Raw genomic sequence first — 22,510 nt, 5'->3', positions numbered from 1 at the left:
ACATGTAGATTCTGATTGGTAAGTTGTTAGACTGCGAGCTGGAATTGGTGGGATAGTGAGGATGTGGGTGCTGATTGGTGTGTTGGTGAAATGTGGGCACCGATTGGATGGGATATTTGAAGTGTGAATGCTGATTGGCGGGCTGTCAGAATGCGGGCTCCGATTGGTGGATGTTTTAGAGTGCATGTTCCGATTGGTGGGCTGTTGAGGTTACGGGTTCTGATTGGCAGATATTTGACGGTGGGTCCATCCCACGCTGCAGCTCCCTAGGGGGTCGAAATGGTTTTGTGTTGATTCGGTAGCTGATCTCACTGACTGCTTTCTTCCAATCACACCGTAACGATGAGGTACAGTATCTGGGTGTGCTCTGTTGTGGTGATATACCCATACTGGCAGTACTTATTAGATTCTTGGTTACAAATTTAAGAATTACAGTGTTACCCTTTCCCGTCTCTTGACTCAGTTTTCCCTTTGCTACTCCCTCCTGTGTTGGCTCTTGCTAATCTGCAGCTGTAGTGATTGTGTAATGGCACAGTCATTTACTCGGTCTGGTGTTACTTTGTTGCATAAAAACCGAAGTGGGAGGTTCAGAAAAGAGATATATAATTAACGTCTTCATTCTGTGTTTCAAATACAATGCTTGTGGGCGATTCATTGTTACACATCACTGGTCGCTATCCTACTATGATTGTCATTGTAAATTTTGGCTAGTTCCACGCTGGAGTCCACAATTCCTTCCGATAAATTTACTTTCTTTAAAAGCTAAAATGTGAATTATGCATTAACTTTTAAGATAATTGTAAATAGAACACTTAAAACTGAATTATCAAAGAGTTTGCACCATGTGACTTTAGTAACAGGCCTTATTTTTGTTTAGCGCATTTCCCTGACCCTGCAGATAAAGCAAGAATGGAGGATTCAATTGACCTTGTCTTTTTGTGTGTCGATATACGAATTTAATTGCTGTAAGATCACCATGTTTCTGTATCAATTGAATGAATTTCCAACAGATGTAGTCATTTGAGATTAAATACAAGGGATTTGGGGCTGACAACAAATGACACTTAAGTTGTTTGCACTAATTCTATCAGCAAAAATCTGTATTGAGTCAGCACAGGATCAGGGAAATGTAAACATAAATTACTTTTCCACCAGTTTTACAGATTAACAGAAACTCGATTTACTTTGGTTGTAATGTCCAAAGCAATCCCACCAACAAAAATGGAAGCCATAATGACATTTGGGTAAATTGACACTCCCCTCGCCATTGACTATTCTGGTTAAGAACAACTCTTGCAAGAATTTTGCTATATTGGATGGAAATAATGGCTCCAGATAATTGTCACAGATAGACTTGCTTGCTTTCTGTTTGCTGTGTTGCGGAAGCTTCCTTATCTTGAAATGCAATGCCCTAGTTTCAGATTAGGCAGAAGAGAAGAGTTAAAGTTTTCTAACTGTGCAAGATTTTTCATACTTAAAGAGGATACTGTCATGGCAACTTGCCCACAGAAAATTAATCTATGACCTTCATCACTTCTGTGTGAGAAGGATCTAGAGCAAGCTCTTCCAGAGCATGATGGTGCTGAAGTGACTGAATAGTATCATTGGGCTGCTGGTTTAGAAGATTGCTAAAATGCTATGGCTATGCAGAGACCAACTCATGCTTATGTTAGGTGTGTCTGACACCTATAGTTTTGTATTGTTTTTGAGCAGTACAGTGTCAGAATGGGCATATATCTGACAAAGTGGACATCGCACTTTGGTTTTTAGAAGTATGGATTGATAGAGCTTTGTGAAGAGCATTTGGCTTCATTTCATCAGGCATTTTTCCTACTATTGATTTGCCATCTTTCTTAGTTTGGTCTGCAGCATGTGTTTTACCTGGTGGGATTTGGTTTTCCTTCCAGGTAATTTCTTGTCAGATACACAACATCTGGGGGTATGTGCACTTTCTCTAGTAGTTTTTGTTTATATCTGTCATTGTCAAATCAGACTCTGCCTATTAGTTTCTCCACTGCTTTTTCTCCAGCAATAGATTTGTGTTATTTCCTCCAAACTTGTCCCTTTGCTTTTTCATATTTTTGGAAAGCACTTAGTATCCTCTACTGTGAAGATGATACAAAGTATTTATTAAACTCCTCTGCATTTCCTGGTTCCCCACTATTATTTATCCAGCCTCATTTCCCTCAAGAGCAAATGTTCACTTTGGTCTCTCTCTTTTATTATCCATGTCAATATTACTGACTCGTTTATCCTCATACTTTATTTTCTTCTTTATTAATCTTTTGGTCACATTTTGGCTTTTAAAGGTCCCCCAAATCTCTGGCTTGCTACTTACCTTCGTCCTTGGATTTACCAATCCATTAAAATGTGTCACTTGCACCAGCCTCCTGCATAAAGTTGAAAGTTTACACAGTTTTGTGTCTCATTGTCACAGCAGGCCAATGTTGTATCTGCCCAGCATTCTGACTGAGGCTGTTCAACCCTACGGTTTTATATTGTTTTTGAGAAGTGTAGAGTGACATTCTGTGATCAGAGTTTTATACAATGATTTGCAGTCTTGTTCTTTACATTTCGACTGTGGTGAATGTGTAACCATCTGGGAGCAGTAATCTGGCAGGTGCAGGGAGAGTCAGGCTGAGTCTAAGTTCCTTTTCTTCCTCTCCTCTGGACTGGGCAAACAGTGTTGTCCCAAGAAGAAAAAAATCCAGTTTGCTGCTTTTGGCGGACCTAAACTTGACATCTGTCCTGATCCCCTGAAGGTTGTCTGTGCACAGAAGACTGCCAATAGCATCCTTTAACTGTTCCCATCACCACTGGTCTGGAATGCACTGCCTGTGAAGGTAGTGAAGACCTGAAACTTTACAACTTTTACTAAGTATTTAATAAGCACTACAAATATCATAACTTTCAAGTATTTGGGAGAAGTGCAAGAAATTTAGTCACACTTAATGTTAGTTATGGTGGTGCAAACTTGATGGGCCTTTTCTACACTGTATGAATCTATGGGATACCTGTTTTGCCTGATGACTTATTGAACAGCCTACATGTTGATTTATATTTAAGTGCCTCCTGACTTCTCCAAGACAGCAAATACTGCATGGGTATGATGTGTGCCATAAGCATAGCAGTTGAAAGAATGCAAGTCTAATTTTGGAGCTGTCTTTCCCTTAGTTTTTGTTTAGATAGATTCCCTGCAGTTCTCTCAGTCTTCCATGAGATGTAACCTTGCTAACCAGTCTTCCATGGGGGGACCTTACTGAATGCCTTACTGAAGTTCATATAGATCATGTCCACCACTCTGCCCTCATCAATCCTCTTTGTTACTTCTTCAAAAAACTCAAATGAGTTTGTGAGACATGATTTCCCATGCACAAAGCCATGTTGACTATCCCTAATCAGTCCTTGCAGTTCCAAATATCTGTAAATCCTGTTCCTCAGGATTCCCTCCAACAACACTGCCCACCACTGACATCAGGATCCTTGATCTCTCGTTCTCTGGCTTATCTTTACCATTTTTCTTAAATAGTGGTACCACGTTAGCCCACCTCTAATCTTCCAGCACCTCACCTGTGATTATATCGATTATACAAATATCTCAGCAAGGGGCCCAGCAATCACTTCCCTAGTTTCCCACAGAGTTCTAGTGTATACTTGATCAGGTCCTGGGGATTTATCCACATTTATGCATTTCAAGGCATCCAGCACTTCATCTTCAGTAATATGGGCATTTTTCAAAATGTCACCATCTATTTTATCCATTCTATATCTTCCATGTCATTCTCCACAGTAAACACTGATGCAAAATACTTGTTTACTATCTTCCCCCATCTCCTGTGGTTCCACACAAAGGCCACCTTGCTGATCTTTGAGAGGCCCTATTGTCTCCCGAATTACTCTTTTGTCCTTAATGTACTTGTAAAAACCCTTTGCCAAAGCTGTCTCATGTCCCCTTTTTACTTGTGGATGAAGAGCATTTTGTCTGTCTCTGCTATCCCAGTATCCTAACCTTTCATTGCTCTTTCACTTTACAATATACGCAAACATGATCTTTCTGAATTTTGTCTTCAAAGCTTTTTTCTTCTTGGAAAGGGTCTTGGCTTCTGTAACTATCCAAGTAAAATACCTTCTCTAATTGTTGCATGTTCATATATGCTGTAAATATTTCTGGCAGGGCTGCTCCTATTAAGCAAAGCTAATCATGGAATTGAACTGCAGTGATGTATTGGTGAGTTCGAGATGCTTGTGTCTATTTGATATTCCTGTGCTGTTTTTCTTTGGTGTTGGGAGGGAGAAAAATTAGCAAAGGTTCAATTTGTGCTGCATTTGCCCTTTTTGAAAATACCCCCATTGCTGTGGCTCAGGATAGGTTTCTGGAGCTTTCTGGAGGTTCGCTTTCTAATATACAGTTTTCTTTTTAACTGACACCTATGGCAGAAGGAATATGCCAGTTGTTCAAATATTCCAGATATTCAAGAAGTCCATGTAATCAAAGCAAAACACACAATAAGTAATAGAAACTTAATGTGGGGGTATACACATCACTGTTATATTTTATTTACAGCATAAATCACTTAAATAATAATGCAACTTTACCCTGAATAAGACTTGCCAGCAGAGAGACTTCTCACTCGCACCCTCAACTGACTACTTGGACATCGTGGTAGTGGGCAGCATGGTGGCACAGTGGTTAGCCAAACTGAAAATGCATTCAAATCAGCACAAACAATCTTAAGGTCAAAGATATGCCCATCCTCATATTTCTTTCAGGATTAAAGCTAAAAATTACAATGCATTTCACCATCAGTTCAGTTTCCAATGTGATTCATGCTTTTGACATTAAGTGCATTTAAAATATAAAGTGGTCTCATTGATAATAAATGTGTGAAAGTGCAAAAAAGAAATCAATTAACACCTAGAAAAGTGATTTTCTTGATAGGCTTGAAATCTGGTCACAATATTAAGACATCTACCATTTCTCTGCCTTATCTCTCTTTTGGTTGTTTGACAAACTGTGCCCACAAAGATGTGGCAAACATCTTACTTGTGCAAATCTTGTATTATATTCTCCCACTTCCTGACACAATATTAATTTCTCGGTACTATACTGACAGCACTATGCATGCATTTTAGAAGTGGTTTTGAATATGGGAGGATTCTATTTTTAATGCTAACGTTAAGAGGGTAGCTGAAATTTATATGTTTCCAGCAATCACTTATTTTACTCAAGAAAGGCTGAAGAACATATTTTTAAATCTCTATGCATTTGTATTTTTATCTTTGTAGAAGCTTTGCAGCCCAGTGCTTCCTTGCTACAGAGGATGGTTGGCATTTTATAGATGTGCTAAAATCCTATTTTAAATGTACCAAGAAAAATGCAAATTTTAATACAAAGCCCTGCATATTTTTGTTGTTTAACTCTGTGTATGTGTTTAATTTTCTCACACTGAACCTTTTTATCTAGGTGTATAACAACGTAAAGTACAAGTTGGGTATCTTTTATCCACACGTCCAAAAGCACCTAATCACTGTTCTGAAGAAGGAAAGGGTCACCAGTCTCCAGTTTAACTGTTTTCTGTCCCGAGGTGCTGACATGATTGTTTTAAAGAAAAAGACGACAGTGTAAAAGATCCCATGACACTAGTTTGAGGAATAGCAAAAAAAAACCCTCCTGTCTTGACCAAATTTTTCCCTCCAGTAACATCAGAAGAGTTCTCTCTGGCCATTTTCACATCACTGCTCTGGAAGCTTTTGCAAAAATTGGCTGTCACATTTTGTACTTTCCAACAGTGACTACACTTCAACAATACCTGGCTATAAAGTGTTTTCTTTTACCACTGGTTGCTCACTCAATATTTTACAATTTATAAAAGCCATCAGCAAGGAAGAAGGCAATTTGACCTTTTTTATTTGTAAGCTCTGTGCTATAAAAGTCAAAACTGCTGTCCTGTCCCTTGTCCCATTTTAGTTTGCTTTTACTCTTCAAAGATACAGTAGTCCATGGTCTACTCTAGCAAAATATTCCTGTTCTGAAGGCACTCATATATATTTTTAATTTAATTCATGTATCGAACCATGGACTTTCTGGCTCTAATGTTTTATTTTCAGACTAATTTTTGAAAGAGTACTCCTTGAGCAGATTGTAACAACTTTTATGACTGAGAGCAGTGATTTGAGTTGTTGAGAATGCGCTGTGAACATAATCACAATTTCCTTATCAGATTAACTGTTCTTCCAGCATACTTCGATTTACAAAGGTCTCGTTGTTTTGCTGTTGTTGAGATTTGATTTTTGCTGTTCAGGGTTGCTGAATAGGCTACTTTTTGTGAGGGCCAGGCAACGCAGTAATGCAGAAAGTTATAGCCATTTCTATTATCCTATGGTTCAGCAATGAGAACACATATTTAACCAAGCTGTAACCAGTTTGCATAATCACCTATATAAAAATCTAACCTGTTTCAGCTAGTAAGCAGCATGGCAATAGGTGACATCGAGATCAGAATGTATTTTTCCAAATTGTTGAGTTGATATTTTTCATCCTAGATTATTTTCAGAAGTGTCATGACACTGAACTCTTCTTCCATAATGTTTTCTCCCATGCCCACTTTTGGACAGGAATTTCACCCCCCCCACCCCATGCAAACACGTGCACACATTTTCACCTGTCTCCAATACTCCATCTTCACTTGGACCCTCCCTCTTGCCTTTTACCTGTGCCTGATCTGTTCACTGAGAATTACCAAGGTGACATCAGCTGCTTTAATTTCTCTGCTCCCTTCACCCACTCCAATCTGTCTCCCTTTGAAGTAGCTGGGAATCAATTCTTGGACCATAGCTATTCATTATATATGTAAATGATTTATATGAAGGAACTGAATGTAATTTTTCCACATTTGCAGAAGCAAAAAGCTGGGTAGGACGATGAACTGAGGAGGAAGCAGCAAGGCTTCAGTGTGAATATGACAAATTGAATGGGTGGGAAAATACATGGCAGATGAAGGATAATATAGATGTATGTGAGGTTGTCCGCTTTTTGGCAGCAAGAACTTAAAGGCAGATTATGTGTGAATAGTTTTTGTTTGGGAAAGCGGTAGGTGTACAAAGACCTGGGTGTCCTTTTACACCAGTTGATGAAAGTAAGCACGCAGCTGCAGCAGGTGATCAAAAAGGTAAATAGTATGTTGGCCTTCATAGTCATAGGATTTATGTACAGGAGTAGTAATGTCATGCTGTAATTGTACAGGGCCTTGGTGAGACCACACCTGGTGTAGTGTGTGCAGTTTTGGTCTCCTTTTTATCTGTGGAAGAATGCTCTAGCTTGGACGGAGGGCAACAAAGTTTAACCAGACAACTTCCTGGGATGGCAGGACTAATGTATGAAGAGAGTTCATATCTATTTGCTGGAGCTTAGAAGAATGAGGGGGTTTCTCATAGAAACCTATAAAGTTCTAACAGGTCTAGACCGAATCTGCCTGATGACTGACTGATTGGGGAGTCTAGAACCAGGAGTCATGGCCTAAAGATAGGCCATTTAAATTCAAGATAAAGAGAAATTTCTTCAGAGTCGTGAACTTGTGGAATTCTCTGCTACAGAAAGCTGTTAGATGATCCGCCACGATCATTTTGAATGACAGAGCAGACTCAAAAGGCTGAATGGCCTACTCATGCTACTATTCTGTGTCTATGGTTCCATAATTTCTAGTGGTTCCTTATCCCCCATGGATGTGATATCCCTCTGCACATCATTCCTCCATCATGATTGACTGAAAGCTCTCCCTTCTTGAAAAGAGCCCTGCATAGTCTCCAGCCACCACCACACTCCTTCATCTGGCTGAGCTTGTTCTCACTTTGAATAACTTCTTCTTATAATCATCTCATTTTCTCTAAATCAGAGGTGTGGTTTTGAGTTGCCATTATGCCTATCCGTTTGTGGGGCATGTGAAACATTCCTATATTTTCATGAACAAAGTAATGTATTCAGATTTTTTGCAGTTTCCTTTATATTATAAAGAGGCAGATTATGTGTTACATTTAATTTTGTGTTTGTGATCATTGGACAAGTCTTCCTGCCATCACAGCCACAATGGCAATAAGATCTGCAATTCTGATTCCGACTGCCATTCCTTTTTGTTGCTGAGAAATTCTTGTCCATGTGGAATTGCATCTTTATCTTTGGATTTTCTGTTCAGGTACTAAACAAATGCATTTGCTCGCTTCTACATTAAATTCACATACAAGAGCATCGAAAAGAATGGTGTTAAACCTCTCCTGCTCTAATTTCTCTTTTTTTTGTCAAAATTAACTTTAATATTTAAATCCCTCAGATATTAAATGAAATATAACAGATTTTTCACTTCAGTAGAAAACCATATGCAGTGTTTTAAATTTTTTATACTTATTCAGGTCCGACTGACATGGAATACAATGAAAAACTGGCACGCTTTCGACAAGGTCATCTCAATCCCTTCGATAAAGATCCAGGCGGAAAGGTGGATAAAGTCAGTGAGGAAGAGGGTGACCTGTCAGTAAAAGGTCAGAACAAAGGACTCTGATCTCTAGACTGTAACATCACGGGTAGCAGTTGCAGCCTGATATCCATTGTTTTGTCATGATTCTAACTTGTACCTTTTTTCACTTGGTTAACTGAGTGCTTTATGCATAGGATGTGGGCTAGTATTTTCCAAGGATTTTAGAGGCACTTGAGAATTTGAAGTTAGGGCAAAAGATATTTCATATTTCTTTGCTCTGTCACTCCTACAAAGCATAGCTTTCCAGGGCCTTCTCATATCCCAAACTGAAATCAAACAACTCCATATAGTTTGAAGTGGATAAGTTTGTGTTATTATATGACATCACTTTGCATTTTCGCATTGCTCAGCACAATGACAATTTTAGAAAAAAAAAATTTTTTGCAAATACCAAACACAAGAAATAATTTTTTTGATGTATTTACTTGCATATTGAATTTGTTCAGATAGCTAGTGATTCGAACTATCACAAATCTCCATCATAGAGTACCACAACATTGAGCGATGCCCTTGCCTTTGTCTCTGTATTTACCACTGTGCCACTTTCTAAGCTCTAATTTACAGGGAGAGAGAGAGGAAAATGTGCAAAATTCGTCCTTGGCCTCTCCAGTATATGTTTAGCTCACAACACTGCACGGATTCACTGGTTGGCCTCCTGGATGCAAAATATTTTTCTTATTTCTGTAGGCTGTGCTGTCTCTGAGCAGGAGGATCCCCTTCTACCTTGCAGCTGAGCTGGTAAGAAGAATGATTTCTCCAGATGGGGAAACACCTCCAGCCGCGGTGGGAGTTGCTCTTAATTTGGTAATTTGAGGACCTTTTTAATAGGTCTATAATAGGGTGGGGGAAGAGCAGCACGTTCCTGCAGCTGGTAGAATTCTGTAGCTGCAAAGACGGAAGGTAACTGTCACTCCACCTCCCTGCATCCCCTCCTGATTTGCTGGAGCCCTTCTGAAAACTGCTAAAGAATGCCCTATTAACTTCTGTACGATTAATGTGATGACTTTTTTTAATGTGCATCTGGTACATGCTGTGGATTCCTGTGTAGGAATATTCCCAATGCAATATTGCAGGTAGCTTGGAATCATCATGCAGGTATTTCCAGCTATACTGAGGCGTTAAACATGTGATAAGATCCGCAGCAATGTGGTTGACTGTCCAGAAGGCTGTTAACAATGAGAAATGGGCAAAAGTGCATTGGCCTAGCCAGTGAACTCTCTCATTCTGCAAATGGATAAAAAATTAATAAAAATTCTGTGGCTTCAAGAACCAGTCAAATGTCAGGACTCTTGCAATAGTGACTCCCCACCTAACTCCCAAAGCCTATCCAACTGTCTGTAGGGTGCAAGTAGACTACTGTTCACTTCCCTGGATGAGTGCAACTCCATCAACAATTGAGAAGATAGATATATTCACAACAAGGCATCCCACTTGATTGGCATCCCATCAGTTACCATCAGCATTCTATCACTCCACAGCTGTATATACCATCTACAAGAAGAATTACAGCAAGTCAGCATGCGAGTATCTGATTTTAAAGATCCCTTCCAATGCATTATCCTTGCTGACTTGGAACTATATCACTGTTCCTTTGCTGTTGTTGGGTCAGGTCCTGGAATTTTCTTTCTAACGGCACTGTGTGTTCCTACACTGACAGTTCAAGAAAGTGTATCTCCAACGTCATCATGAGGGCATTTATAGTGATTGGGCAGTGAATGCTAGCCAAGTCAGCATTATGCATGTCACATAGTAGAATGTTTAACAAAATGGCAATCCAATAACTGAGCCTCTCACTATCTATATTAAGTTTCTGGTCAGGCGATGGTCACCATTGACCAGAAGCTTAACTGGACCAGCCATATAAATGATGTGACTGCACAGCTGGCATTTCTGTGGTGTGTATCTTGATTCCTGAATCCCCAATGGCTGCAACATGTCTCAATGACTACCGTGCAGTGGCCCTAACTTCGGTGGTCATGAAGTGCTTTGAAAGGCTCGTCATGGCGTTAATCAACTCCAGCCTTCTCACTATTCTTGACCCACTCCAATTTGCCTATCGGACCAATAGAACCACTTTGGATACCATACACTTGCCCTTCACTCCTCCCTAGAACATCTTGACACCAAGAACAGCTACGTAAGAATCCTACTCATTGACTACAGTTCAGCCTTAACACTATTGTCCCCTTGAGATTGATTACTAAACTTGGTGATCTCAGACTAAACTCCACTCTCTGCAACTGGATCCTCAGTTTCCTGACCCACAGGCCACAATCAATGAAGATTGAGGACAATATTTCATCCTTACTAACACTCAACACTGGAACCCCCAAGGAGTGTGTACTCAGCCCCCTACTGTACTCACAGTATACCCATGACTGCATTGGCAAAAATCAGACTAATGCCATTTACAAGTTCGCTGATGATATCACCATAGTTGGTTGATTCTCAGATGGTGACAAAATAGACTACGGACAGGAGGTGGAAGACCTGGAAAAATAGTGCACTGAGAACAACCTACCTCTCAATGCCAGTAAAACCAAGGAACCCATTATTGATTTTTGGCGGGATGTTACTCATACCCCCCCCTACACATTAACAGCACAGCGGTGAAACGAATGGAGAGTGTCAAGCTCCTGGGAGTAGTCATCAACAACAAGCTTTCTTGTACTCTTCATATGGACACACTGGTTACAAAGTTCCAACAATGTCTCCTCTTCCTCAGGCAGCTGAGAAAATTTGGCATGACAGCGAATACCCTTGCCAACTTTTATAGGTGCGCCATCGAGAACATTCTGTCTGGATGTATCACTACCTGGTATGGCAACTGCACCATTCAAGGTTGGAAACAGCTACAGAGAGTGGTGAACTCGACTCGGAAAATCTCAAAGGCTAGCCTTCCATCTGCAGAATCCATTACCAGGCCCGCTATCAAGGAAAGGCTGCCAACATTCTCAAAAATCCATCCCACCCTGGCAATGTTTTTCTACAAATTCTACCATCTGGGAGAAGGTACAGAAGCCTGAACACCCGCACTAGCTGGTTTCAAAACCATTTCTACCCTACTGTTGTTAGAATACTGAATGGACTCTCAAACTCTTAGCATTTACCTGTACCTGTGTTTTGGTTTATTCCACTGTTTACCTATTATTTACGTATTTATGCTATTTAACTATGTGATCTGCCTGTATTGCTCGCATGACAAAGCTTTTCATTGTGCATTGGTACACGTGACAATAAATTTAATTCAAAGCCTGTCCAATATTTACAAGAATGTCAGAAGTAAGATAGCACACCACCAGTTGCCTGGATCACTGGGGCTCTAACAATATTCCAAAAGTTCAACCATATCCAGGGCAAAGTAGCCACTTGATTAGTACATCATCAAACATACATTTTCTTCACCATTGGTGTATTAATTGCAGTGTGTACCATCTAAACATTGCACTTCAACAACTTATCAGGGTTTCTTTGATACCACTATGCAACCATTGTTACATCTGATACTTAGCAGTAGCAGTGTAGAAAAACCACAAGCGTCATTCCTGATGAAGGGCTTCTGCCAGAAGTGTCTCCTGCTGTTTGGATGCTGCCTGACCAGCTGTGCTTTTCCAGCACCACACTCTTCAAACACAAGTTATGTGTCAGACTTGGAAATATATCACTGTTTGTCCATTGGTGCTGCATCAAAAACCTGGGATTCCCTAAGAGCTGCTTTTGGAAAGCAACATCACTGATTGCAGTGGTTTGAGATGCTGGCACAGCACCACCTTCATGAGGGCAGCAAGAGATGGAGTAAAGTAAATGAGATGCCATGGGATCTTTCAGTATGTTAAAGATACTATTAAAGTATGTGGTTGCCCGGGCCTCACTATCTGTTCCTTTTTTCCTTTGTAACAAACTGCAGATTTGAATTCCTTTCAATATAATCTAGTTATTAACAGTATCCTCTGAGAGTCAGCAGTTTTCACCACTGTACAATTGTCTAACCTTTTCAAGTGTTGATCAGCATTGTTGGAATCTGACCAGTACTGTAATGCTTTGCAACTAATTTATAGCCTTCATGACTCTCACTGATATATGGTATGAATATGTGTAATAAATTGACACCATTTAATGATTTATTTTCTATAATTGGTAATGGAGTGCTAATTTTATATTCCTCTTGATATCTCTCACTTTCCATTTTACTTTCTAACTAACAGTTTGCTTATCTGCCAAATCTGTGTTTCTTTTGTTATTGAACATTCAAGACTCTCAGGTGGAAGGATTTTGAATGTTCAGCGTTTAATATTTCAATGTTCTGGTAGATGATGGTAAAGAATTCTCTTGCAGTCATTCTGCAAAACTTTCCTCATCTGCCATTGTGTTGTATTTCCTTTTGTTAGTTTTTTTTATTTTTACATTTTCATCACAATCCTGATAGAATAATCACTATTAGATATCACTGGTATGTGCTTAAGCTATTGCAAAACATTAATGAGTCTTTCCTCAAAAAAATTCTGTGCCTTCTACTCTACATATATTTGCATACATTAGAGTAGCGTTTTTTTTATAGGATTGTATTAGACTGAATTAGGGAGGGTTGTTAGCTCATTCTGGCTGGATGGCTGGTTTCAGTGCTGCGTTGGCTGAGGTTACCATGAAGGAGTGTGTGTGGTTTTGGTCTCCTTACTTGAGAAAGGATATACTTGCACTAGAAGGGGTGCAGTGGAGGTCCAATAGGTTGATTTCGGAGTTGAGGGATTGGTTTATGAGAAGAGCCTGAGTAGACTGGGATTATATTGATTGGAATTTAGAAGAATGAGGGTGGATCTTGTAGAAGCATATAAAATTATGAAGGGAATAGATATGATAGATGTAGAGAGGATGTTTCCATTGGCAGGTGAAACCAGGACAAGAATGCATAGCCTCAAAATTAGGGGAAGCAGATTTAGGACTGAATTGAGAAAGAACTTCTTCACTCAGAGGGTTGTCAATCTGTGAAATTCCCTGCCCAGTAAAATGATTGAGGCTTCCTCAAATATTTTAAAGCTAATTTTTTTGAACAGTATCGGGATTGAGTCTTATGGTGAGATTAGATTAAATTAAATTACCTATAGTGTGGAAACAGGCCCATCGGCCCAACAAGTCCACACCGACCCTCCAAAGAGTAACCCACCTGACACATTTCCCTCTAACTAATGCACCTAACACTATGGGCAATTTAGTATGGCCAATCCACCTGACCCGCACACCTTTGGACTATGGAAGGAAACTGGAGCACCTGGAGGAAACCCACGCTGACACTGGGAGAATGTGCAAACTCCACACAGACAGTCGCCTGAAGCTAGAATCAAACCCGGATCCCTGGTACTCTGAGGCTGCCGTGCTAACCACTGAGCCACCCATAAAGTGGAGCTGAGTCCGTGAAAAGGTCAGCCATGATCTCCTTGAATGACAGAGCGGGCTCAAAGAGCCAGATGGCCTACTCCTCCTAGTTCTTTTTTTTTCATTTTCTTCTCCACCTTTTCCGTTACTTGAAGTTTGCTGACCCTTGGGGTACGCCAACACAATCATCTCCTATTGGGAAGCAGCCCTGTGGTGACATTTTACCGTATAGTTTTAAATAATCTGCTATTTTCACTTATTTGAGCTAAAGTCTTCAAAACAGAAAATTCATTTCTTTCACGTGGAACAGCAGTTTTTGAGTCTTAGTATCTTGAACAGTAGTGAGAAGTGTCGGGGAAGATAGTAGGTTGGTGCAAAATGTACCTGGGGTGTCATGCAGAGAGTAGAAGGATTATACTTTCACTTTCTGCATCAATTGGGCCAATTGGGTGCCACTCTGGAAGAGTCATGTGACTGCTGAACAAGAAAGTTGAGGTTGAAGTAACCAGTCTTGTGACTCCAAGAAAGATGGGAGGTAAATTAGAGAGATTACCTCATGCATATCCAGTGAATACAATCTGTTGACACAGGAACCTACTTCCCTCATTTTGTTTTTAACTTAGCAGTTAAACCTGTTGCGTTACCTTAAAATAAAGGTATGACTTGTGTCTGAATTTTCATGCACTTTATTTTAAAACCACTAGTGGTTTAAAGATGTAACAGCAATTTCTGCAGTTAATATTTTCAGTAACATTTATGTAAAGCTGGCGAGGGAACGTCTCCCAACTGGGAATAGCAGTATTCATCATAAATTGCTATATCTGTATATGCATCTGTGTATTCCTGGGCTATCTTGTTTTTTCCAAGTCATGTTTTCATTCAAAATAATTTTTTTCCTATTCTAGGACTACACACAGACTTTTTGTATCGGGAGGTCAGTGATCGAGTGATGGATCTTGGTTTGGCTGAGGATCATTTTTCAAAACCTGTGGTAAATATTGATTTTCTTTTTATATAACTGCAGCATCAATCACGTCTTGAAATGTGCCAAATATTTTGCGATCATGCAGGCAAGCTAGATATTTTAAACTGTTGGTTACAAACCTTAAAGCATAGTATTTAAATTCTGTACAATGATCTGTTTTCATAAAGAATGAAGTTGAAACATCCATTTTTAAAATTATTTTTGTGTCTCTGTCCAATTCTGATAGTGGTAAAATATTTTGGTTCTGGTGCAGATTTTCCTGTTTGACAATGTTGCTTGTTATATTCTGTAGTGAAATCTTCTGTGGAATGTTACTTTGAATGAGGATTAAAATTGTTCATGTTTTGCTTTGACTACTTTATTCTTTGACAGTTGAGTTTTTTTTAATTCTTGAATTGATAATTCAAAAGCTGACTTAAGCATGAAGTAATGATCTCCTTCCTCGCAAATTCTGTTCCATAATTTTGGGAGTAAGATTCCTCTCCTCTACTGTGCCTTTTAAAATAGGAAGGCTGTAAAGTGAATGTGTATAGAGTGAAAATGATCATTAATTATTTGGCACCTGATTAGCACTGTGTAAACATAGCTGTTCCACTTTTTTAAAATTCCTGTGGTGTTGACTCTTGAAGATGATCGGATGGTCATGTGTCCAGAAGAATCTGGAAGTCTCTTGCACAGTGGTAATATCCATACCTCTGGGCCAGGAGATCTGGGTTCAAGTTCAGCCTGCTGCAAACTTGTGCGCAGTAATGATATCTCTGAACAGGTTGATTTTAGAAATATATGTCCAAATGAATCCACAACTGCCATTTGGTTGCTTTTTGGTCTAAGGAAAAGCCCTTTTCAATAAGGGTTTTTTATTTGGTATTCTTGAATACCAAATAGTGTTTGTCCTGTTATTGTACTTGAGTTATTCTTAGTGTTGATAGGGATTGAATAAGTACAATTCTATGCCTTTTCGCAATGTGACTCATTTGGGCACAACCAAGAGACAGCAATTCCATCCTCATCCTCGTCCTCGTCCTCCTCGTCACTTGATGAGTATTTTTGACATTTGTCTATCTTCTGAACCATTACCGTCTGTTTCCCTTCCACTACACTGCCTGATATTATAGGTGTTCCTTGTCGTTATTTTAAGTGGCAATCTCCAAACCATTGCTAACATGCTGAGGTATGTACATCCTGCATGCAATACTAATTGCTCCATACAGCACCAGGAGAGGAAATGGCTCTTGTGTGCTGTTCTAGTTTTTGGTCTGAAGTTTAATTACATGTAAGTGGAGGATGTTGATTTCAGGGGATTGGCAAAAGAAGTAGTGATGATATTTGACCTTTTGTCCTCCAGTAAATGATTTGCATCTCGAATATATTGCTTGAAAATGCGACGGAGGCACATGCAGTTCAAGATTTTAAAAGGGTATTGGATCATTACTTGAAGACAAAAAGTTTGTAGCTATGCAGGGAAAGGGAAAGTGATAGAAAAGGTGACTTATTCTTGCAGAGCGATTGCACAGAATGGACTAGCTGAATGGTCTCTATCTGTACTGTAAACATTTTGCATTTGAGCAAGTTTTAGTGCTATCTTGTTTCTGCATCGCACTTAATGAATGATTGATTGATTGTAAAGAACTGTACTTTCTTCAGCTTGACCATTATTTACTTTGATTATTGTCTTCTAGGGTTCATTTGGAGCGTTGGACATTGAAAACCTGAAACGTGCAATTGACGAAGTGAAACAAGTTATATTAGATTTGCCAGAACACTCAGAGAAGCAGAAAGACGCTGTTGTTAAACTTATTCATCTCAGGCTTAAACTGCAAGAATTGAAGGTTTGAAATGTACAGTGTAATGAATAAAAACTATACTTGAATTGAGGGGACAGTAGCTACAAAGTTATTTCTACAAAATGTGATGTAATCTGAAAAAACAGTAGCCATGATGTGGAGATGCCAGTGTTGGACTGGGTTGCGCAAGCTCAAAAGTTGTATGACACTCTGGTTATAGTCTAGCAGGTTTATTTGAAATCACAAGCTTTTGGAGCGCTGCCCCTTTATCAGGTGAATTCACTGAATTTGAAGTGATTTCAAATAAAACTGTTGGATGATAACTTAGTGTCATGTGACTTCTGACCTTGGGAAGGAAAATAGGATGTCTTTTACCTTCAGAGTGCTCTTAAGTGTTGAGGGGTGGAGCAGATAAAGAGGGGAACATTACTTAAATCTCTGCCATCTTGGTGAGGAGAAAAAGTACTGTTAAACAAGTTTTGACAAGTAATATTGACAAAGGCTTGGAACAAGTTTTTTTTGCTTGCTTAGCCAAGTATATTGCATTGTTACACATTCAAACAGGAGATGGAGAGAAATCCAGTTGCAACAGGCCAGTCAGTTGTTGTCAATGGTGTGGAAACAAAGCAAAGTAAAACTTCAGGAGGAGCTAGATAGACAGCTGAAATGCATATACATAGGACAAATGAAGTTGAATACAGAAATGTGAGAAAATATTCATTTTGGTAGGAAAAATAACGAGTACTAAAAATAAATTGCATTTTTTTTCCTTTTGGGAGTCATCCCAAAATAAATGAACTAATCTTTTAAAGGTGTTAGGACAAGTTGTGAATAACTTGATATCTCAAAATGCACATGGGATCCTTGTCTTTATAATTGAAGACTTTGTGTACAAAAACAAAGCAGTTGTGCCATTTTTTTTGGGGGGGAATCGTTTTTCAGGAAGAATTTCAATTCTGGCAGAGAATTGAAAGGAGATTAATTAGAATGACATCAGTGATGAAAGACTTCAGTTACATTGAATGGTGCCATCAAACTATTCAATTGCTAACAATCCTTAACAAAAGAGCTTACACTCGCGTTGCACCTTCACTGCAGGAAAATGTCCCAAACTGTTTCACCTGAGGTAGACAGGAAAAAAGGGATGCTAAGCCAAAGGTAATGTTACTGGGAGGACTGAATAGCTTATTCAACAAGGTAAGAATGATTTGAGAGGAAGGTTCTAACTATGACACTTACGTTCAAGAGACAACAATAGAGGACCATTATGCAAGCTTGGGCGAAGTCAGACAAACATTTTATAGTGAGAGGTTTGGGGTGGGTGTATATAGGAAAGATTTGTTTGTTGGACTGGAGATGACCGATGAGGAGGACCCAGGTCATTAGGATTATAAATACAAAGCCATATTCATATCTGTCAATCTCTCGGAGTCAGTGTGAGCCAACAAATGTATAGGTGACCTCTGAATAGGTTGGTTTATTATAGGATATTGGCAGAAGTGTTTTGGATCAATTGAATGTTGAAAGTGGCAGAACACAAGTAGGTATTGGAATTGTCTGTGACTTTAGTGGAGGAGTGGGTATAGGGTTGGTCACTTAAGGACGAAAAGCATTTCATATTGAAAACAGTCTGGTTCCTCCTTGAAATTTGGCTTAGTAAGGGGCAGAAATTAATGACAGAAGTACTAAGTTGATAGGAACATTTGAAGCTGATGGTTTCAGTCTTCAATGTTTAGAGTCATAGAGATACACAGCAGGGAAACAGAAACTTCGGTCCAACTTGTCCATGCCCACTAGATATCCTAAATAAAGCTAACCCTGTTTGCCAGCATTTAGCCCATATCCCTCTTAAACCCTTCCTATTCATCTACCCAGATATCCTAGCTACTTGTGACTTCACTTTCAAGGAGCTATGAACCTGCACTCCAAGGTGTCTTTGTTCAGCAACATGTCCTAGGACTTTACCATTAAGTGTATAAGTCCTGCTAAGATTTGCTTTCCCAAAATGAGGAACCTCGCATTTGTCTGAATTAAACTCCATCTGCCACTTCTCAGCCCATTGGCCCACCTGGTCAAGATGAGATGGAGGGTAATATTTGAGTGGGGGGGTTAGGCTTGAGGAACGACCTCTAGACGTTTTCTGACTCAAAAAGTGTCCCAGGGTCAAGTGGTGGGAGCGGAGAACTTCATCACACCCTCTGCGTGCCCCTCCCCTCCACCATTCCCTTCCTCCACCCCCAACTCCGGTCACCACCTCCTCCCATCCCTGCACCACCCCCACGCCACCACTTTTTGCCTCCCTCCATCGCCCCCCCCACCCCCCGCCAGTCCTCCACGTCACCTCCTCCCGCCTACCGAGATCGCCCAAGGGCGTGTCCACTCGAACCGCGTCCAATCCAGCACAGCAAGAGGCCAGCCAAGCACCAATCACAGCAAGCCTACATTCACGAGTGAGAGCCATGGCAAGGTCGAAGGTTAGTACACAGCCAATAGCAGCAGAGGAAGTGGGAGCGTGCGGGAGTGTTGGGGGTGGGGATGATGGTTGGGAGTGGGGTTTCGGGGGTGGGCGGGGATGTTCAGTACAGGTGGGGCCAACGACCTCCAAACACATCGAACCTGCTCAGACAGGCGTCTGCCCATCCCCTCTTCCAGAACAACGGGGGCAAGATCCTAAACTTTCACCCGCACCACCGACCCCGTCCCCCAACACTCCCTGAATCTCTCTCTGTGCGCTTCCACCCCAACCAAACCACACCGCCCAGCCATCTGACCTGTCGACTCCAGGCTGCCTCTTCCCATTCAGACATCCCCTCACCAAAGCCAGGCCCCCACCTCCTGCCCGCTCCAAATCTCCGTCCCTTTCACCCCACAGCTGCTACCCTCAGCAAAAGGGAACAGCCTCCACCCATCGAATGTGATCCAATTCTGGCCAAATCCCACTCCTACTCCGACCTCACTCCCAACCCACCACCCTCCGACAACAAGCTCCTGCCCCCCCCCGAGAACAAAGAGAGACCCGGACGGAGGAGGGAAGGCGCCCCTCGCATCTTCCCCACCCACCTCCTCGACTGTAATCCACGCCCTGAACGTCCAGCTCCTCAGGCACTCGGAATAACGTCCCTCTCTCTTCTTGCTGTCAACGCCTCCACTGACCAGACCCGAGAACCAACAGCGACAGACAGACCCACCCGGGGCCGCTGAGTCTTTCTCTCAAGCGGAGACAAAGCAACTCCCCCTTCCCCCGTCCAGCCCCCACACCCATCTCTGCACCCAACTGCGTTTGCCCCTGGACTTGCCCCTCTTGCCTTTTCCGACAGCACCATTCCTCACTAGGGGACAACATTCCTCGTTTCCGACTGGCACTCAGACTCCAACACTAAATGGTGCCGGGTTGGGGGGGGAAAACATCCGAGGATGGTGGGGATGAGTCCGGATGGAGTAGGAGCCAGGGCAGAGGTTGGAGTGTGTGGGGGTTGGTGGCTGTGGGTGGTGGGGACATGGTGTAGCTTTGGAGATTTTTCACGCCTGAAACAGCAGAGTTCTGAGGTGCTTGGAGAGCTACGTTGCGGGGAGCCAGGCTGCAATGAGACGCAGGTGCGTGCACACACACTCTCACACACAGAGAGACACACGCGCGCAAGGGCGACCATCTTTAAAAACTCATTCTGCCACCATGTATGGCCGCACCAGTCACAGGGAGGTTAGAGATGATGGCAGAACATCATGCATTGGACTGTTTTTTTTTCAGGAAAAGGTCCAAACGAAACAAAAACAAAAACAGAAAACAAACAGAAAAATAAAAAAAAGGGGAGGCCTTGCCAGTGTCAGTGTCAAGCTCCAAGGAATGCGAGAGGTCAAGGGTCAACTTGGGATTATGACAAAAAACAGCTCAAGGAAAACCAAATCTCGTTTGTTTATTTTTGTGGGGGAGGGACACGCGGTTGGGAGGGCGGAGGAAGACAGGGAACCCGACACAACTTCTCTCTGAAGAGGAATACGCAACCTCACCCCTCTCTGTGTTGCTGGGGGGGAGGGGTCATCCGGAAGTGGGGGTGAGGCCTACGAAAGGCCGCAAAGCCTCAAAATCAACTTCTCATTTCAAAAATGAGTGGAGTGGGCAGGGTATTAATGCAACCTTCCCTTCCACCAACACCAAACCCCCATGGTGCCCCCGTACTCACCACCCCCACACCCAAACATTCTGGGATCTGTCCTTCTGCACCCCAACACCCAAATGCCCACTTGACATATCTTGCTTGGGCATACTCAGAGGACCAGTAAGAGTAATGGCTGTGGAGGTGGTAGGGTGGACGTCTGGAGTTATGTGTAGGCCAAGACCGGGTGAGGACATTAACCCAGGTTTGGGGGATGTGTTCAGATTCCCAGCCCAGTGACATTACCTACACCACCATCATCTTACTCCGTTGGACCAGCAAACATCAGAAGGGGGCGGTGGAGAGACGGCAGAGACGTAGACACAAATGGAGGCCATTCGGCCTGCATTTTCCAATACGTGAGCCATGTACAATGTTCTCTTTGTCCCAGAGCTTTGACCATTCAATCCTTCCATTGTTTATCCATCCCCCTCCCAAACACCAGATACTCCCCCCTATGGGAATGGTATAACTAATATCCTACAAACCATTGATGAGGAAGGGTTAATCCAATGAGAGAGAACTGAGGGGAAGGACAGTTGTGGGTTTGTCAAACACTGGGCGGACAGGTTGGACGGTATAGAGAAGAGAAACACAAAAGGATATTGAGAGGCAAGTGGGAGAAGATGGATTGGGGGAAAGGACGGGGGCTTCGGGTGAGAGAAAAACCCCAATAATGGCTGACAACGGACATTGGCAAGACCTTCAGAGATTGGGCCAATGCTGTTCACAGTTATCGACGGACAAAAAAAACAAATTAAATTACGGGCAGTGACTGAAGGAGAGGGGTGTTCGTGAGAGAAGCTCACAATCAACCTCACAATTGGGAAGATGGGACGTTGGCCGACCCGTGGGGCAGAACAAAATGGCCGACTAAAAAGGAGGACGGTCACTCAAAAACTGGCCCAGAATAAAAAAAAACAAAACAGGATTGTGATCAGCACAGGCTCAAAAATCATTTTGGAAACAAGGGAGGGGGATAAAAGGCATCTTATTTTTCCCGAGGAAGTATCCTTTTAGAAGGGGTTAAAAGGAGGGGGGAAAGGGGGGAAACTTGACATGATACAAGGCCGAAGCAGCTTACCTAACCCGTGACCTCCGATTGACACTGAGGTGAAAGGGCAGAGAGCAAGGAAAGATCAAGTGAGACACACAGGATAAAAAAACGGTGCTCAACAAAAAACAAAATAAACCGTTTCATGAACCAAACAGAGAAAGAGTTAAATGAGAAAGTGAGACACGAGACAACCGAGATCAGCAGGGACGAAGTGGTGGAGAAGGTGTGTGCAAAAGGAGGAAGGGGATTCAGGGGGTGGGGGAGGTGTGGGTGTGGGTGAGGGTGAAGGCAGGAGGGTTCAAACGGGAGGGTGGGGGAGCCGTGGCAAACGTGTTCGAGATAGACACAGAGAGAGAGAGAGACAGAGAGAGAGAGAGAGAGATAGAGATGGTGACGGTGCGGGCACTCACCGGTCACTGTACACTTGCTGGCGTCGCCGGTGGGCAGGGCCCGGATACGATAGGGCGAGTACGGGATCTCGTCGCCACCATATTTGATCAGGATGGTGTAGCGGCCGGTGACGGCGGGCACGTAGGAGATGGTGTAGGTGCCATCGTTGTTATCGCGGATATTCGCCTTCTTCGGTACACCATCTGGGTCCTGACGGTCGGAAAGGGGGCGGGGGGGGAAGA

At 41.9% G+C, this 22,510-nt stretch overlaps 1 protein-coding gene across 3 annotated transcripts in view; it reads left to right on the top strand.

The window, feature by feature from the left end:
- The first annotated feature begins 228 nt into the window (after positions 1-228).
- Positions 229-22,510, top strand: part of def8 (differentially expressed in FDCP 8 homolog) — a 57,037-nt gene continuing 34,755 nt past the window's right edge. For 2 of the 3 annotated variants that reach the window (XM_043706775.1, XM_043706774.1), the window contains exons 1-4: positions 229-347; positions 8,404-8,532; positions 14,804-14,889; positions 16,563-16,712. In XM_043706775.1, the coding sequence (XP_043562710.1) occupies positions 8,415-8,532; positions 14,804-14,889; positions 16,563-16,712 (354 nt within the window). In that variant the 5' untranslated portion in view covers positions 229-347; positions 8,404-8,414. Of the gene's footprint in view, positions 348-8,403; positions 8,533-9,215; positions 9,267-14,803; positions 14,890-16,562; positions 16,713-22,510 lie in introns of those variants that run through there. The other variant, XM_043706776.1, reaches the window with a different exon arrangement.

The sequence above is a fragment of the Chiloscyllium plagiosum genome, chromosome 17, assembly GCF_004010195.1.
Source record: "Chiloscyllium plagiosum isolate BGI_BamShark_2017 chromosome 17, ASM401019v2, whole genome shotgun sequence".
In the NCBI taxonomy this organism is placed as follows: domain Eukaryota; kingdom Metazoa; phylum Chordata; class Chondrichthyes; order Orectolobiformes; family Hemiscylliidae; genus Chiloscyllium; species Chiloscyllium plagiosum.
This window is presented reverse-complemented; position numbering and strand designations above follow the sequence as displayed.